Source organism: Emys orbicularis, chromosome 1 (genome assembly GCF_028017835.1).
Source record: "Emys orbicularis isolate rEmyOrb1 chromosome 1, rEmyOrb1.hap1, whole genome shotgun sequence".
NCBI classification, from domain to species: domain Eukaryota; kingdom Metazoa; phylum Chordata; order Testudines; family Emydidae; genus Emys; species Emys orbicularis.
This window is the reverse complement of record NC_088683.1, coordinates 330,388,712-330,408,486: the sequence shown is the minus strand read 5'-3', so window position 1 is coordinate 330,408,486 and position 19,775 is coordinate 330,388,712. Positions and strand designations below refer to the sequence as shown.

General features: G+C 39.3%; 1 protein-coding gene across 1 annotated transcript in view; it reads left to right on the top strand.

Annotated features, from left to right (window-relative positions):
- Positions 1–19,775, top strand: part of PARP4 (poly(ADP-ribose) polymerase family member 4) — a 109,075-nt gene that overhangs the window by 28,867 nt on the left and 60,433 nt on the right. Inside the window, exons 9-19 of the mRNA XM_065397604.1 lie at positions 4,574–4,734; positions 6,327–6,464; positions 9,480–9,578; positions 9,788–9,971; positions 13,113–13,272; positions 13,848–13,972; positions 15,623–15,754; positions 16,002–16,088; positions 16,698–16,862; positions 17,656–17,702; positions 19,288–19,369. Coding sequence (XP_065253676.1) covers positions 4,574–4,734; positions 6,327–6,464; positions 9,480–9,578; positions 9,788–9,971; positions 13,113–13,272; positions 13,848–13,972; positions 15,623–15,754; positions 16,002–16,088; positions 16,698–16,862; positions 17,656–17,702; positions 19,288–19,369 — 1,380 coding nt within the window. The remainder of the gene's footprint in view (positions 1–4,573; positions 4,735–6,326; positions 6,465–9,479; positions 9,579–9,787; positions 9,972–13,112; positions 13,273–13,847; positions 13,973–15,622; positions 15,755–16,001; positions 16,089–16,697; positions 16,863–17,655; positions 17,703–19,287; positions 19,370–19,775) is intronic.

Below are 19,775 nucleotides of genomic sequence, written 5' to 3'. Positions count from 1 at the left end.
ATAAACCCTCCCCAGTGGTGTGAATGTTGAGGAATTGGCCTCACCTGGGAAACGGAGGCTAGGAAAATTGCTCTCGCCTGGAAAGGAGACTAAGGCTTATTGCTGTGTTTTAGTGTTGTTTAACTATTCTTCAAGCATGATAGCAAATGTTTTAGCGTTGTTGTGTTGTTTAACCACTCTTTAAGTATAATAGTAATTGCTTTGTTAAATAATTAATCCTCTTCTACAAGAAGGGTTGGTAAAAACAGCCCACCCTCCTTGCTGAATTGATAGTAAAACAATGCCTGTGCCCATGAAAAAAAAAAAAGGATTGGGCCCAAACGGGCAGGCAACCGCAGTTTAAGGAAGTTAGGAGAGGGGGTGAGGGGTTAACTCTGTAGTTGCTGGTGGAAATTAAGTAATTGCAGAGTTGGCTTCTTGCTTTCTTTCTTTTATAATAGTAATTGCTTGAATAATGGTGTGACGTTGTGCAGTCTATATGGTTTTATAAAAACTTGATAATAAGTCAATATAATGTAACTGGAATAGTTTTAGAGAAAATACGGTAATAAGTGAATATAACGTAACTGGGATATGCTTCATGCAAAAGGTCTCTTGTAAGGTATCATTACAGAGCTTATAATCTACTAAGTATAATCATCTGATTTGTATAAATGTACCACTCTTGTATCTAAAACTAGAAATATAAAATGTATCTCTCTATCAGTGTTATAGAGGGCGAACAATTTATGAGTTTGCCCTGCATAAGCTTATGCAGGGTAAAACGGATTTATCTGGGTTTAGACCCCATTGGAAGTTGGGCATCTGAGTGCTAAAGACAAGCACACTACTGTGAGCTGTTTTCAGGTAAACTTGCAGCTTTGGGACAAGTGATTCAGACCCTGGGTCTGTGTTAGAGCAGACTGGAGTGTCTGGCTCAGCAAGACAGGGTACTGGAGTCCTGAGCTGGCAGGGAAAACAGGAGCAGAAGTAGTCTTGGTACATTGGGTGGCAGTTCCCAAGGGGGTTTCTGTGATCCAACCCGTCACAAATGGCATAAGCGATAAAACTATGAATAAATGTTAAAAAAGAAATTCTTGGTTTCTTTGCAGCCATTCCTTTGGGAGTGTCTGTAAATAATCCAGGCAAAAGGTTATATAGGTGAAATCAATTGACTATGAAAAAGTTAGTTGAATTTGTTAAGAAACACTCCTGGTGTGTATAATTTTTTGTTTTATAAGTTTAAGATAAATTAATGTTGTTTTGGGGTTATAGAACCAAAAAAATACTTTGCCAAACAAAGTAAACTAGTGTTGTTTAGTTTTGGTATTTAACATTTGATCCTTAAAGTAACTTAATGCTTTACAAAGTTTAAATTGTTTTAAATAAAGACCAAAGTTGTGGCTGCAGCAAAATAGTCAAAGCCAGAAGAATGAAAAATTTTAAATCTGTTTTGGTTACAAATAGCAAGTAAAGGCTAATATCAACTAAAAAGCCACAAATAGAAATCTTGAAGTGTTGTTGGGTACACCTTATACCCTGATCACCTTTGGCGCTCCCTGGATGGTTGCGCCTCAGGTGCTCTGGCCCTATTTGCTCGCGTGCATCACCGGATGACTGTGCACCGTTGATTGCTGCAGTTAAGTAAAACTTTTCCTCTGCGGCCCAGCACTACTGCCAGTGACGTGATGATTGGGCAGGCAGCACTTTTCCCTCTTTAAAAACTTTTTCTAGATATTTGAATTAATTTTATTCAAATGTTTAAATGTTATAATTGTAAGTATGTATTAGTCCCTCTGAGAACTCTTTCTAAATATTTGGATTGATTTATTCAGGTGTTTGAATGTTGCAGGCATTTGCTTTTTTTTACAGGAAAATACATTACTATGTGTTAGTTTTGGTGGTGTATTTTCTAGTAAAAGGGGAAAATGCAGAATCTTGGGCGGAGGTTTTGCAACAGTTTTGCATTGGTAAAATATGTCATGCGTGGGCTGTTGTGGAGCTTTTGCTTAAGAATTTTGTATCACAATCTGGCATATCTGAACTAATTATAAAAGAGCTATGTGCAGCTTCACAGATCCAGTATGGCCAAATACCCTTTAAAGGCCACTCCCAATCAAAAGACCAAATTCAGCCCTCATAAAATTTTTACCAGGGCACCCAATGCAGCTACCGACAGTGCCCTGCTGGCCTAGCTCAAATGTTCAGTCATTTAATAAATTACACAATAGTCAGGCACTAACGAAATGTGTTAGGTCTTTTTATATACAGCAGTCCTGCCACTCACTGAAACCAGAGAGTGGGTCTGCATAAAGGTCCATCAGCAAAGAACTGCCCTGGCCCTATGCTAAGGGACTCTTGTCCGCTGACAAATCCATTAAGCCTTCGGACCTTGCTAAGAAAACAACTTCTCCACCTGAGGCCATAATAAAGCCTCCGACAAAGCAAGGTGATTGTGCTGGTAACCCCTCCCTTGCAGCCTCATTGCCGGACAGCTAAGTGAACTAAGACTACGAAATCTTGAAGAATAGCTTGCGGAAGCTAGCCAAAACTATCTGAAGATGAAACTTTTAATATTTCTCAGCCTCTCCTCCTTAACGAACTTGGGGTGGGGAGGGAAAAAGTAATTTTTTTTTTCTAAATTTTAGCCAATCAGTGACCTCCAGTTTGGCCTGTGTCGTATTGCAGTGTACCCCGGCTCTACATAGTTGCCCATTGTTGTAGTCCCCGCTCCCCAGCTACTCCCCCTCATATTTTCTCCAATTCCCATACAAATCTGTCTGGCCGTGGCCTCAGGGAAATTCAAGTCTCGGAACAACAAATGTGGTATAGCACATCCTACCGATGGAATTGTTGTTTCCAGTGGTGGATTGTGCTAAATGCTACTATGAGAACCACCACTTTCTCATTTCCCTCTCTGCTTTCCAAATAACTACCTAGTACCCTGATTGTTCTCAGAAAGCGACCATTCAACTGGCCCAGCTTGTGCAGTGGGAAAGTTTTTATCAGGGAGGGGGAGGCTTGGTGGAAGGAGCCTTGCATAACTTAACCAGAGCAGCTGCTATTTGGACAATAGACAAAGCCCAAGACCATAAAGAATGCCTGGAAAATTTGGAAAAAGCATCAGGCCTCCTTACTGAGGCAGGGTTAACCAACACCTATACCAATATAAAAGCCCTCCATGCCTTGTCAGAACTGGGAACCACAACCCAAACCCTCCTACAAAAATTAGTAAACACCCTTGCCTTAGCAGGAAAGGACACTGTCTGGGATTCAGCTTGTAGTCAAATGCAGGATTTCTTTAACGATCTCTTAGAAAAAATGCAACCCGATGTTTTAAATCAGTGGTGGCCTGAAACCCTTACCACTACTGTGGGAGTGCCACCCGAGCTGTGGAAGTGGAGAAATACGTGGACATTGTCAAAATGGAGCTGTGACTCTGTCGCATGTACTTTCCAAACTTTGGGACCTATTAATGGCACCTGGGCTCCAGTGCACTTACTTGTGCCAAAACCCTGGGCGAATTGTCTATGGGACTGGGTTATCCACCGGCAGGTATGGGAAGTTAAACCACCCCATAAACCTAGCCATTTCATCACCACTCCCTATGATTTCGCTGCTCAACATATCTGGGTGGGTATCGGAACCTTGTGGTCATTATGGCCCTTGGAACCCCCACAGCTATTTTGCCTCCGCAAATTGCATCCTAAAGAAGTGGTTAACGTTTTTGGCTTGGCATGTTGGGAAGGGGAAGCGATAGGTAAAGATCCAGAGGGAAAATTACTATTTAGTAAGAGCCATGGATGTGCCCTGCCGTCGGACCCCTACATCCCTATCCCCTTTCACCTTAACTTAACCACTGCACAAGGAAGCCGCTTTATTGTATGGCCTGCTAATCCTCAGGTTTATGTAACCCTCCATCCAAGTGTTCCTTTTACATTTAATTGGACTTCCCCTATCCCTAACCGCTTCCTAAACCTCCTTCCCAGCTCCGCTCCCTCTTGTGGTCTTTGACCACAACACCCCCCTCTCCTAGGCTGTGAAGCCCAGCTTTGTGCATTGCTTTTAGTGCCATTGCCCTCCTGATTGGCCAGTGGCACTGCTGACAACACAGGATGGCTGCTGAGTGGCAGCCAGGGAGTGAGGACAGTCCCAGGAGCAAAGTCAAAATGGCAGCCAGCCAACAGAAAGTACTGGCTTGCTGAGTTGTTGTGAGATGGCCCAAGGCTTGGATTGATTTGGAGTTTTATGAAAGCAGTTTAACTGCATCTGCCATGTTTTGTTTACATAAGGTGCCACACCTGGTCTCACTCTTGCTATTCATGCTAACGGATAAGTTGAAATAGTCTCTGCTTTTATCTTCAGTTCCAGTATTATTTCACTGTAATTAGTGTGAATGGTTTTCTTTTACTATAACTTTCTATCTTTTTCTTTATTCTGGGTTTTGGTTATTTTCTATATTAAATGTAACAAGTATAAAATGACCCCCCCTCCCCCAAAAGTCACCAAAAATGTAGAGAATTAGAACACTGTTCACTAGTCACTACAATATATTATCCACATATCAATTCTAATTTATATCTTTATATTTTAGCTAATCAGAGACATGCTTAATGTTTGCGAAACAAGTATGTCAAGCCCTAACCCACCATCTCTTGCTAAATACCGGGCTTTAAGATGCAAGATACAAGCTATCAATCCAAACAGTGAAGAATTTCTCAATGTTAAACAGCAGGTGTTGAAAAATAATCACAGGTGGGTGTTTAATAGTGATAAGATAATCTCAGTAGTATTATAGGAATAATGCATAAAATACATATAATGAGGGGTGGGCCACCAGATTCTGCCACAGCAGTGAGATCTTTGGCTTCTGGAACACTCCATTCCACTACAGAGCCAGCAGGGTTGTGGAGTAGGCAGGGCTGGCCTTTACAAAAGCAAAGTAAGCAGGCATAGCATGTCAGGTGTTTGTCCTATTCCGCCTCCATCTCTGAGACCAAAGGAAGGGGAAAGAACTTGCTCCCATACCTTCCCTAGGACCAGAACCAGATGGGAAGAAATTCATGCCCAGTCATCAGCTCCAGCAGCTTGGGGCTGTGTCCTTGCTTGGGGCCCTGCAGATTGTACAGCCAGCATGATGATAGGCCATTGGTAGCTCACTCCCAACTCTAAAAACAGCTGGATCTTGGCCCCAGTTGTTCTTCCTGCCCATCTTTGCTTGGATCAGCTGCATAAGATATATCTTCCTCTACTATGATGTACATGTGGATTGAATAGAAACAAATTCATTATGACAGTATCTGATGAGACTGATAAAACTGCTCTATTTTTTGTTTCATTATTCAAGGCCTCAATAACACATCATCTTCCTTTTTGGAAGGAACTATTTTTAAATTTGTTTTAATTAGATTTTATGGCTTCTGTGTTTGTTTCTGGAGCAGGATCCACTGATCTGCACCAAGTCTGGACTTCCCAGGATCTGAAAGGATACCAAAAAAGGCATATTTTAAAAAAGCTTTGCTAAATTCCTCTCTGCTCGTGCTACTGAGGGATTCAGCACCTATTCCTACTACTCTGAATTTGTTATTTAAATATCTTTAAGAGAGGATCCCATGATGTTTGTTTTGTAATTGAATATGTATTTTGTATGTAGCTGAGCTTGTGGCAGGATTGTTTGGACTGAGCTTGTAGGCCCAGATCCTCAGGTGCCTAAATATCTTTAACTCCCATTGATTCATGGAGTTGGGCATCTAAATACCTTTTAAGCCTTAGTCAGTGTACTACAACTTCCATTGGTCCTGTCTACAGCCTCAACAGACAAGTGTCAGTGGCTGCTGGGAGTTGTAGTGTAATGCAGCTACGTTCTGTGCAGATCATAAACTAGAAGCTCTTCCTCTTAGGTCACCCAGACTGTTGACTCCAAAAGGACAATGAATGAGTAGGCCTGAGAGATGGAAACTTCAAAATCTGTTTTTGTTAAAATTTTGGAAAACTAACATTCTGATTTTTTCACAGTTCTGCCATAGCTTGAACTCTGTGAAACATAAATACATTGTCTAGAAAAGGGGGAAACCTACTATGAGATTACAGGCAATCACAGATTAGATAGCTGCTATAGAATTACAATTTGTATTCCTATTTGCCTTTAATATTTAAATATTTCCAGTGCGTTTTCAGTAAATGCTCCTTTGTACTGTGTCTGGTTCTTGTAATTATGAAAGAAAAACAAATGAAGAGTAATCATTTCTTTGAGGTACATATTAGTTCTTCACCCTCTAGCTATTAATTGAATTTGAATACACTTTCTAACTCACATTGCCTCAAAGTTCATTTTCAATTTCTTGCAGTGACTGTCCAGTGAAAGTTTTACAAATATACAGAGTTGGCAGAATAAGTGAAACAGCAGAGTTTCTGAGCAATCTTGGGAATGTTCAATCCTTATTCCATGCATCATCTGTGCGCAACTTCGTTGGAATTCTCTCCCGGTAAGAACTTGCAGTATTTTTTCTTTAAGGTTTTCCAGCATCTTTTTACCTTTTTGTTTAATATTTTGAGTTTATAAAGGACTCATTTTCTTTGACATTAAGCAAATGTTTACTTTAATGTTTGAGCATTAACATTTATGCAGGTACATTATAATTCATCTGTTCAAAAGAAAAGGTAGATTTTTCTATTATGAAGATGTGATAGTCTCTTGAAAATGGGTCTAGGGTGGATATAAGTAGTCAGATATCATGGTAATAAGCATAATTTAAATACCTGGGTAGAGAAAGAACTTTTTTTTCCAGTGTGTACTATTTAAGCTTAATTACTACCCTAATAAAATAGAGAGAGTGTGGAAAGAGTAATAAATGTGTCAAGTATCAGAGGGGTAGCCGTGTTAGTCTGGGTCTGTGAAAAGCAAGAGAGAGTCTTGTGACCACTTTAAGACTAACAGATGTATTGGAGCATAAGCTTTCGTGGGTGAATACCCACTTTGTCAGACACATGTCCCATTCACCCACGAAAGCTTATGCTCCAATACATCTGTTAGTCTTAAAGGTGCCACAAGACTCTGTTACTTTTTACAGTAATAAATGTGAATAATATATCCTAATAATATATCCTTTCTTCTAGCAAGTCTTCCATTGCTGACCTCCATCCTCCATTTTTTGATGTTATTTTTTAAAATATATGTGTGTATGTAATATTAAGCACACATCATTGTCTTCTTCTGTTGTGACCCATATCTTACCACACACACTGTTTATTTTCATCCCTTGTGTTGGATCTAATTAAGGGTCAAACATTTGCAGCCAATAGTAGTACTAGTAGTACTGACAAATTCTATGCGACTACTCACAGTAGTAAGTACTGAGTTCATTAATGAGTGTTCATGTGATCATCTACTTTGATTGCAAGTCCTGAGGACAAGAATCTGTTAACTTTATTTGCTTGTAACGGGCCATGCACACCTATGATACTGTATAAATAATACAATGTTAGTTTTATTTCTATAGCCAAATCTGTTCTTGAATAAAGTTGGTTTCTGTCATAATCTTAACAGAATTCATAGATTCTAAGGCCATATGGGACAATTAGGTTGTCTGGTTGAACTTCCTGTATATCACAGGCCACTAAGGGTATGTCTACACTGCAGTTAAAGACCCACAGCTGGTCTGTGTCAGCTGACTCAGGCTTGGAGGGCTTGGGTTTCGAGGCTGTTTAACTGTGGTGTAGTCGTTCAGGCTCTGGGACCCCACGAAGAGGGAGTGTCCCAGAGCCTGAGCTCCACCCTGGGCCTGAATATTTAGACAACTGTTAAACAGCCCCATAGCCTGAGCCTTGCAAACCAAGTCAGCTGATAACCCCTGCATTGAGCCCAATATCGTATTTCTTTTACTAAAACATACCTTTCAGAAAGGCATCCAGTCTTGATTTGAAGAAATCAACAGATACAGAATCTACTACTTCCTTTGTTAGTTTAGTCCAAAGGTTTATCACCTTCAAAAATATGTGCCTATGTCTAATTTGAATTTGTTTGACTTCTGCTTCCAGCCGTTGGTTCTTGTTATGCCTCTCTCCTCAAGATTAAAGAACCCCTCAGTACAGCTATTTTCTCCCTGTCAGGGTACTTATAAACTGTAATCAAGTGAACTATTAAGGTCTTTAAGTTTCTCGCTGTAAGACATTTTCTCCAGACCTCAAATGATTTTTGTGGCCCTTCTCTGTGCCCACTTCAAATTTTCAACATCCTTTAAAAAATGTGGACACCAGAACTGTATGCAGTATTCTGCTATCAGTCTCGCCAATGCTGTAAACAATGGTAAAATAATCTTAGAGCTTCTCTGTTTATACGTCCAAGAACAGTGTTATCCCTTTTTGCCACAGTGTCACACTGGGAGCTCATGTTGAGTTTCTTACCCACTGTGACCTCAAAATCTTTTTCAGAGTCACAGCTTTGAGGATACCAGCCCCCATTTTGTAGATATTGCCTGTGTTTCTTGTTCCTAGATGTATGACCTTGCATTTGGTTGTATTTAAATGTATTTTGTTTGAATGGGCCTAGCCTACCAACTGATCCAGATCACTCTGTATGACTGCCCTCACTTTGTCTTTATCCTTATTTACTACTCTGCCAACCTTTATGTCATCCTCAAATTTGATCAACAGTGACAGTATATCTATTTCCAGATCACTTGATTTAAAATATTGAACAGCATCGGGCCTAATGCCAATCCATGAGGAACCCAACTAGAAACATCCCCATTTGATGATGATTCCCCATTGACAACTGCTTTTTGAGTTCTATCAGTTAGCCAGCTCTTAATCTATTTAAGATGTGCTTTAACTATATTATATAGTACTAATTTTTTCGTAAGAATGTCATGCAGTACTAGGTCAAATGCCTTACAAAAGTCTAAGTATATTAAATCTATGCAGTTACCAATAGCAACCAAATTTGTAATCTCATCAAAAGTTTAAAGCTGCTTTGTTTGACAATACCGACTTTCCATAAAAGAAGATTAAAGTTAAGGATCAAACTGCCCTTCACTCCTGGACACTCTACCTTTTTTGCCCACCCTTGTTTTGCTTAGATAATGTATGTATCTGTGATAGGTATATGGTGTTCCACATAGTATAGGTTATAGAAAAGTAGCACTATTTTATATAACAGACAAATATTAAGTGCTGGTTTTGTGTTAATGTGGATGTTTGCCAGTGATCACTATTTTGTTTTTACTTTGTAACATGCAGTTTTTATGTGCTAAAACTAGACAAATAAGGAGTATTTACTGTAATATCCTCTTGATGAACCTCACCCAGGGATTTTCCCTATTGTGACCAACTCAGTAATGTCTCTGTTTTACTGAACATTTTCCAGAACTCCCTTTCCATGGTTTCTGTAAACTGTATTTTGTCTGGTTCATCAGTGGCACCCTATTTACTCAGTATGTATTAATTGGGACTGTATGTCAGGATCCTTCTACCTTCATTAACTGATGCTATTTCTTTTCTAGAGGTCTCCTTTTACCAAAGATAGTGGTTGAAGATCATGGCATGGAAAGAACTGATATTGGGAAGCTCGGGAGTGGCATTTATTTCAGTGATTCTATCAGGTTTGAAATACTTAGTTATAATATTGGGTTCTTTTGACTCTTAAAGAAATTTAAGTTTCTTTTTGTAATGTTTTAGAGGAATTTTAAGAAAACTTTAATGTTGAAAGTTATTCCTTTCCATTTTTCTACTTTCTATTGAAACTTAAAATAGAAATGCATGTTAATATAAACTGTATGTGTCTGTGTGTGTGATTTTTCTTTAACTATAGTACAAGCACTAAGTATTCTCCACCAAGTGAAATGGATGGAACTCGACTGTTGGCTGTGTGTAATGTGGCACTTGGAACCTGCTTGGATTTGTATAAAAAAGATTTGTCATTAACTAATGCGCCAGCAGGATATGACAGCGTGCATGGAGTCCGTAAAAGAGCAAACATCTATTCAGATTTTGAGGTATTGAAATCAGATCCAACCAAAAAAAGGCACTGAGGTTGTTTAAAACGCTTGGATTTATTGTGCCAGTGTTAGATAAGAGGACAGAGGGAGACTGAGCACCTAGGTTCTATTCCCAGTTCTGCCACTGAATTACTATGTGGCAATGGGCGAGTCACTTTTACCTCCATTTCCCCATCTGTGAAGTGCATATAATACCTGCATCACAGGATTTTTAAACATTTGTATAGCGCTTTTGGACTGTGGCATGAAGGACACTATTTAAATGAAAAGTATTAATATTATTTTATATTACAGTGGAATTCTCCTATAAATAGCTGAGAGAGATTTTATATTGAACTTGGTTCTATAGCAAAGTGGGGTGAAAATCCTGAACTACTTCGCTACATTTCAGCAGACTTTCATGTCACATAAACCACATACTCAATAGGATTTGGAGCCATGGAAGGGTCAACCAGGATTTGTGTAATGGATGTTGAACATAGTTAGGCTATGTCTATACTAGCTGAAAACCATATTCCACCAGGGTTGCAACAGTGAATCACAACTTCTTTTCCTAGTATAGACACATCCCTTTAGTAAAGCATTGCTTCACTTACAGTGAACTTTCATTCCACTATAAATTATTTGCATTGTGCTATTTCCCTTGGAATATACCAATTCTTATCTATCTGAGAGGTGCTAAATGCTACATTTCAAGGAAATTTCCCCTGCATCCTATAATTATCACTTTCACATAGAAGAGGGCAAGGAGGATCCTGGCTCCCAGTCTTGCTACAGTAGCTCCCAGCAAGGAGTAAAGAGGAGCTGAGTAGTCTTGCTAAAGTTGCTCTGCACTGAGGGTAGAGAAGTTGCCAAGTATGCGGTTTTTGCAGCCCAATTGGGCTATTTATAACTGACAGCAGCGGGGATTTTTTAGCAGTTGCGGGTTGCAGTGTTTGGGCTATTTTGCTGCCCTGTTGCCACTGGCCATGCTGCTCAGGAGTTGGGAGGAAGACTCCTGATCTGCCTCGCCCCCTGCTCTGCCGAGATGTCCTGCCCTGCTGTCAGGGTCTCATGTCTCATCTCCCTCTTGGGTTACGTTTGCAGCATGCATGGAAGATGCTGCTGTGCCTTAGTCCCAAAACCTTCTGCTGCTCTCCTTTTCCATACCTGCTGGTGAGCATTGTGACTCCTGGCATTAAGCAGTTATTTAGAGGCATGCTCACTCACACAGAAACTTTTTTGTGTATGGTGTCACAGTTCAGGGCATCTGCACCTGTATTTCCCCTCAGAGGTTCAGCAAGGGCACCTGACACTCAGACTTCCAGCTCTTGCCACTCTTGGGTGGAGACATGCATTTCCAGGCTGGACAGCTCCCTGGCCTTCTCTGTGTAATTCGCAGCACAGTCAGTCTGCCTAGACAGACCTTCTTGCTTTTTCTTCAGAGATGGATAACAGTTAAGGTTAAGATTTTGTCATGGTTATTTTTAGTAAAAGTCACACACAGGTTGCAGGCAATAAACAAAAATTCACTGGAGCTATGGCCTGTCCATGACTTTTACTAAAAATAACAGGGTAGAGAGGGCTGAGTGAGGGGAAGGAATGACAACAGGTGCCCCGTGGGGGGGACTGACAGTCCCACCGCCATGGGGGAGGGGGGCACAGCCCCAGCTTCAGCCCCCGCTGCAGCCATGGGGAGGAGTGCGCAGTCTTGACTTCAGCTCTGGCCAAAGCCGAGGGATGGGGCACACAGCGGTGGCTCAGGCTTCGGCCCCAGCCAAGCTCCGGCCCCGGCTGAAGCTGTGGGGCAGGGAGGTGCACTGCCCTGGCTCCTGCCACAGCTGTGAGGGGGGCACACAGACCTGAAGCCATGGGTTGGGGAGGAACAGCCCCAGCTCCGCCCCCGCCACTGACAGCTGAAGCCGACATCATGGAGGTTTGATAAAGTCTTGGAATCCATGACCTCCGTGACTAAATTGTATCCTTAATAACAGTGTTACAGCTACAGATATAACTTACCACACAGTTCTTTCCAACCAAGCCTACTTTATTCTTAAGGAAAAAATATTTTGGAGAAAACATATTTAAAACAATAAAAGAACCTACATGCATGCTAATAAGCTTACCAGGCGTTACGCCACCCAAGGGTTTTTTTTTGTGGTCACAAATACATCAGTTTCAGTTCAGAACAAGCACACAGTCTTTTGAGGTCTCACTAGGCTAAATTCTTCCAGTGTTCCCATGAGGATTGGTGCACTCCATGGAATGGGGTCCTGCCTGTTTGGTGTATCAGGAAGAAGGCCCTGAGTCATTTTAAACTTAGGCTTTTTATCCAAAAGTCTTTTCTTTGTGGGTCTCAGGAGAGTCCAGTTTGGACTAGTGTATGCATATGTCCCCAGGGGGACTTCAAAGGCTGATAACTGAGAAAGTTCAGTAGCATTCTCCTTCTCTGTTAGAATTCAATTCCACAACACCACATACACAATTGCATTTTAATATAATGTACCCCATAGATACTCCAATAAGGTTTAATTTAATTCTGTAAAACTTATTTTAATTCCATAAGGTTTGTTCTGGATATTGTCAGTCTGTCACATATGGAATATAGAAAACAACAATGAAAGAGGGTTCCACTGTCTTATTAATGGGTAAAATAAATATAATCCCTGCTCCAAATTGTTTAAACTGTAAAGGTAGGAATAGGTGCAATACTATGCAAACAAATAATCACAGTTGCTGTCTAGGCAGCCAGAGAAGGAAAAGTGATAATTATATTTGGAATTATTTTGAGGAACAGTTGTGTTTTAAGGATTTTTTTTTTTGAGAGAGAGAGGTTGGGCACCTGGATAACTTAATTGTGAGGCTTTCTGCCGAGTTGAGGATGGCATGAAAAAAGTCATAAATTTGTGAGTGAGAAATGGAGACGAAAGGAGCAGTCAGTACTGAAGTTTGGGCAGCATAGGAAGGTCTAGGATGAGAAGAGGACAGAGGTGGAGTTCTTTGAAGAGTGCAAAGCATTAGTATTAAAACCATACAGTCATATTGCATATCTCAGTTGAGATGTCTCTTTAGATCAGTTCTTAAATCGGTTTACAGTCTTTGTAGGAATACCTGTAGCTTTTGTTATATTTGTAAAATAATTCTCTTTCCTTGCAATAGGATGATGAATATGTTGTATACAAAACCTGTCAGGTTAAAATGAGATACATTGTTAAGTTTTGCCTTGCTGGAGACCAAGTAAAGCAGTTTCAGCCTGGAATTGAGACAGAATTAGAGCAAGATCGGCCAGCGACCTCACATTGTCATTTACAACCCGAAGGTGGGAAATATTTCTTGTTTATAATTGTATTTACATCATAAATGCTCTAGCTATTAATCAATAACTCTTGAATAAAACTGATCAAATACATTTTTAATATAATTAAAAAATTCTTTTGGATTGATTTGCAGCTGTCACCACGTGTTCTTGACTAATATTGGTATCTTGGAAGCATCTGTTTAACAGATTTCCTCTGGGAATAAATATTGAGGCTGGTTTTCTCCTCCTGACAGAGTGCCTTTCAAGAGGCCTAGCAGAAAGTACTCTTGCATAAGTCATCAGATGCTCTTTAAAGAATTCACATTTTACTCCCTAAAGGCTAAACAAAGGTCTTATGAAAAACCTGTCATCAACTCATGATCCCTCAGACAGCCTTTATCACAGCAATAGAACAATACTATTGTGGGAATTCATAACAGACACTGAGTATTATTTTTAATCCATATATGGTGAATTACAGTTGTAAACATGGGCCAAATGGCCATTGGTGTGTGGGATTGGCTATTACCCCACCACCACCACCATCCAAAAACCCAAACCAAAACACTAACCTTTCTTCAATTTTTTATATTTAGACTATGCATTACCAAGTGTAAATCTTTTAAACCATGTAAAAACTGGTCTTCAGGACACATCTGGAAACCCAGTCCCTCTTGAAGATATTCATATCAAGGGGAGGATAATAGACTTCATAGCACAGGTACAGTGCACTGTTTACTGTTAGCTCAACTTTTCAGCAACTGACTACTGAGAATTAATTCAAATTGTTATGTACTGTTGAGTCACTTTTAGAAAAATAGATCTCTAAATGAAGGTCAGTCTCTTACAGGTCCTGACATTAGTTCAAAGTGTTTTTAATTTTTAAAGGTAAGCAGACAAATTGCTTTTGTAAATTCTTTGGGCAATGAAAAGATCAGTGAATTTGTGTAATTCCATATTTCAGAATAATTTTTCTGCCTATGTATGGTTAAGTCATTGCCAGGAAGAAAGTTGCTGCAGTGGAATATGCTTTTTTTTTTTTTTTTTTTTTTTTTTTTAAGGGGCTTTCTTGCCTGCCTATTTGATAACTAGGACTGGTAGGTTGAGCTTACCAAAATAATGAAAGGCCCACCCCCATGGATGAGGGAGTGGCCCCAAACCCAGAAATCAACAGATTATCTGGGACAAAAAATGAAAAAAGGGGATGGAGGTCCAGGATCAAAACAATGGATCCAGGGGGGTACACTCAGCAGAGAACCCTAGACCATGTCCACTGCTCCGAGAAGTCTAAGGAGTCAGTGGACACTGCCCAGAGGAACGCTGCCCAGATGCATGAACAGACAAGGAACTGCAAAAAGGCCCCACATTCGCAGAGATTTCCCCATCCAGCTTCCTCCTCAGGACTGATGACTGGCCATCTTGGATATGCCAGGCAGTGATTGATGAGAAGGTCTCAGGACTTTCTGGGGACATAGACAGGGAATGCAGAGAGGAACAGGTGTGGACAGAAATTCAGCTGGAACCTCTGGCATTGAAGACTGAAATTCTCTATTTACAGAACAGATATTGTTCCTGGAGAGACAGCACAGGTTTCCCAAGTAGCCATGTCAGAAAAGCTTAACCTGGTTGCACTATCTGCCTTCCCGCCTACTCAGTCCTTTAGTCACACTTGAGGCTACCAGCACATTTGCAGTGGTGGTTTCTGTGGTGTAGACCCCTATCCTGTAGACACTAGATTGGTGATATTTGTAAAGTTAGGATTTTCATATAGCCATCAGATGGAAATGATTTTTATTTACTCTTCACTTGGAGGAGAATTGAATTGGTGACCTAGAGATGAAAAACTCCATACAGATGCTCCTCAACTTACGCAAGCGTTCTGTTTCGGAACGCCTTGCGTAAGTCGAATTTTGCATAAGTTGGGAACGTATACCCGACAATTACGCCCCACCCCCCACCCCAAAAAATGCTTACGGGATTTACGGAACTTTTTCTGTAAGTGCAGATTTGCGTAAGTCGGGTTTGCGTAACCCGGAGAGTGTCTGTATTCCATTACCAGTTTCCTGTACTGTCCATTCCCCCAAGCACTGGTAGATTTGTTACAATCACTATATGTATATGTGTTTGAGGTATTCGTGTACAAATAGGTCTTCAGAAAGATAAATCAAGTTGCACTCTGCCTCCTAGCAACATTTTGTAGTGTGAAACATAATAGCACATTTATGCTGTTAAATTTAAAATAGTGAATTTAAACCAAAACCACTTGTGCAGAATGACCTATGAGAAGATATACTCATTACCTGTTCTTTTTTTATCATGATATTTTTTTCACTTAATAGGATTATAAAAGAGATCCATTTCTCTATTTCAGATAGTAGTGTTTCAGACATACACCAATCAGAATGATAATTCCATTGAGGCAAAATATGTCTTTCCTTTGGATGGCACAGCGGCTGTATGTGGATTTGAGGCTTTCATCAATGGGAAACATATTGTTGGAAAGGTAAGATGATTTAATATTTCGCTCTTCTATAGTGCTTTCAACCCGAAAATTTCAAAGCATTAATGAGTGAAGACGCACAACATTAGTGTTAATACTACTCTCACTCTGATTTTATACCATTGTCACTTAACTAGATTTCAAGTTGATGGTGTCCCACTAAATGACTGTTGGTTAATTGAGACAAGGTAGTTAACTGTGTTCCATATAAAAATAGTTCATTTAATGATTTTGGAGCAATCTTTTGCAGGTTAAAGAAAAGGAACAAGCACATAAGGAATATAGAGAAGCAATCAGTCGAGGTGATGGAGCTTACTTGATGGACCAGGATGCCCCAGTATGTTGAATGTCATGGTTTACTATGCATTTTAGAAATCCCAGATTGGTCACATTGTATATTAGTTGTTGAAGTCAGATACCAAACAAAGCAAGTTTATGACATTGATCCCCAACCCCACAAATACACATGTACTTCACTTTACACATATGGGTAGTTCCATTGGAATCGTTGCAGAATCATGTCTTTAATGGGAAGGATTTTTTGTTTTGTTTTGTTTGTTTTTAAATAATGGAAATTATTTAGGCTGCACATTTGATCATTTCAGGAAATTAGTCAAAAATATCTGCTGTACATCCTTCAGAAACTAGATTTTGCTAACTCTCCATAAAAACCTCTTTTAAAAAACAATTTGAACTCTCTCTGTAAAATATTGATTTATGCATAGTTACTACTGATGAGTTGTGTCCAGACAGGAATTTTTAGTAAATTGTTAAAACAGCATAACTCCTTGCCCTTTATCACCATAATTTGTTTTCTTCAAGCCGCTTCTCTGAAGAAATATAGAAAACTAGCATTTGTTTTCTGTACATAACAAAACAAATGATTTATTGCTTTGGAAAATATATAGTTTAAATATGCAGATTAAAGCAAGCGTCTCTTTTCTAGGATGTTTTTACTGTAAGTGTTGGAAACTTACCACCTAAAACTACAGTTCTTATCAAAGTCACCTACATCACTGAGCTTAGTTTTCAGAACGGCTGTATTACTTTTCAAATGCCTGCTGCTGTGGCTCCTTGGCAACAAGACAAAGCCTTAAATGAAAACACACAGGTTTGTGCATTTAAAATATAAACTTAAAGTAGCATCTTCTTGGTTTGGAGCACAAGTGCTCCTCTAAGGGCGGTGATTCCACAACAAGATTGAGGGGAGTTGCAACCATCCTCCCTTTCTTACCTTTTTACATGTTTCTTACCGATTCATTTAAAATTGATTCTAACCCTCATGGCTAAAAGCAAGAGCCTCCAAAAATGTGAACCAAAACAACAAATAAATCAACGTAGTGATGCCTGCCTGAATCTGCTCAAAACAATAGCTCTAAGACAGGGTTCGCAACTTGGTATTGTGACCAGCCTGCCCATATTATTAAATAGAAAGTGGCCCTGGCTACATGGGATGAAGGCCTAGCATGGGGAAAGGGGTCCGAGGATGGAAAAGGTTGAGAACCACTGATTTAGAACATGAGTAAATTTAGCAGTGTTAGTAATTAAGGTCCCTATAGGCTGGCTACTTTATGTAGGTGGCCCCCTGCACCCTATTGACTTCAGTGATGTTCCATGTGGGCATAGAGGTTTGCCCACAGAGAACAGTTTGCAAGAAGGGACAAATGACTTAGTATATTTTCCCTCTTTAAATATCATCAAGCTTATTCTTCTTCCCATATGTATGTATCATTCCCATATGTTATACTCGCACATTGAGGAAAGAGTTGACCCCTGAAAGTGAAAGAAGCTGAGAAAACTGCTGGGTGCTGTGCTACAGTTGCTTCTCTAATAAAACCAAGAGTGGCACTAAGATCTGCATATTTCATAACAATGATATATTTACCGTTTTTTATTTTGTATAGGATACAGTAAAGAAGGTTTGTGTTAAACAAATAGGAACAAAAAAGGGGTAAGTAACATTTAATAAGGTATTTGATATAAAAAATTATTTTAAAGTTTCCTTATTTTTGTTACTAACACCTTAGATTCTTAAATGTGAAGCAGCGTGTAAAATTTATTTTTCACTATTTATGTGGGGTTTATGGCATTTCATTCAGGTTGGATGACGAAAAGACTTTTTACTTTTGATTCAAAACTGCTGCTGTATTTGGGTTGCAAACACTACACGGCAATAATTTTTAGGCAAACTCCATCTCCACCGCACTTCATTGAATATTTTGGATTGTTTGTTTCCTGAAAACATTTCTCTCAGTACTAGGTTTTATAAAAACTTTGCATCACAAAACCTAATCCCTTGGGCCTGCACTACCTGAAAGTGTACTTTTTAAAATTGAACTGATTGTTAGCTTTTTCTTTTCATTAGCATCTTTAATATTTTTTTAATATTATATTTCAAATTGTGAATTTTTTTCTGATAACTTAATACTTCTTGAGAAATTGATAATTATAGTTCTACTTCATGCAATGCCTCTGCAGATATCCACTTGCTCCTATTCATGAGCTATTCTACTAGTAAAAGCAGTAAGAGCTTTAATGGGCACTTATGCTACTCCAGGAACTGAATTTTCAGTGTTGGAAACTACATAACATCCATGTACATGCATGCACACAATGTTGCGACAAAAAGGGCTAATCCATAGGCACAGGGGCTGGAGCACCCACAGGGCAAAAATGGTGGGTGCTGAGCATCTACTGGCAACCCACCTATGGTGTTCATATTTTTTAAAGGATGTTGGAAAAAACTGGGAGGGTATAGAGAAGAGTCACAAAAATTATTTGAGGGTTAGAAAAAATGCCATATTGTGAGAGACTTAAAAAGCACAGTATGTTTAGCATATCAAATACATGAGCAAGTGATGACTTGATCGTGGTGTGTAAGTACCTTCATGGTCAGAAAATACCAGGTACCAAAGGGCTCTTTAATCTAGTGGCAAAAGACATAAAAAGAACCAATGGCTGGAAGTTAAAGCTAGACAAATTCAAATTAGAAATAAGGCACAATTTTTTTAACAGTGAGGGTGATTGTTCCTATGGCTAATCTACCAAAGGAAATGGGGGATTCTCCATCTCTTGATGTATTCAAGTCAAGACTGGATGTTTTTCAGGAAGGTACTCTCTATTCATACACAAATTACTGGGCTCATTACAGGGGTAATTGGGTAAAATTCTATGGTCTATTTTATACCAGAGTTCAGACTAGATGATCTCATGGCCTCTTCTGTCCATGTATCTATGAATATCCTTAGTGAATCAGCATGTACGCTGTTTGGAGTGTCTTGGGGATAGAAACCTTTGCAAGGGAAGCATGGGGCAGAAGAAATCAAGGAGGTCCGACTAGATGATCATGATGGTCCCTTCTGACCTTGAAGTCTATGAGTCTACAAGTAGTGCACTGCTTATTGCCTTTACCCTAAGAGCTGTGAAGGATAGGGAACATAGACTGATGTGTTCCTGATGGAGGAAGCATGGCATACATGCCAAATATCCTCTTCTCCAAAACTGCCTTGTGTGTCAATTGTTTTTTCTTTATTTAGTGGATTCTGTGTGGCCATGTCTATTGAAATGCCATACAGCATTGAACGCATTCATAGTTGGACGCACACACTTAAAATAAAGGTAAGTAAATCTTGCAACTGTTTTTCTGTTTTAGAGCTTATGTCTTGTATTTTAAAAGGACCCTTTTATATTTTTAAAATAAATTGCATATGATGTTTATATAGGACTCATCATGTAAACTGGTAATTCCATTTCCTTATATCAAATGAAAAAAAATTTCATGTGCACTTTTTAGAGCCACTTCCATGGAAGTCTTTTAATCTTAAAATACATTTAGAACATTTAATGTCACTCTAAAGAAAAATATATATTTTTAAATGAAAACCATCATCTTAATGGTAAAAAAAAACTTTGGGACATCTCATACCTAATGTTACATCTTCAAGCCTGAGTTTTTCTTAAAAGCATGCAGTTTTGTACAATTGAATGCTATTTTGGCAGAAATTGATAAATGTCTGCTTTTTAC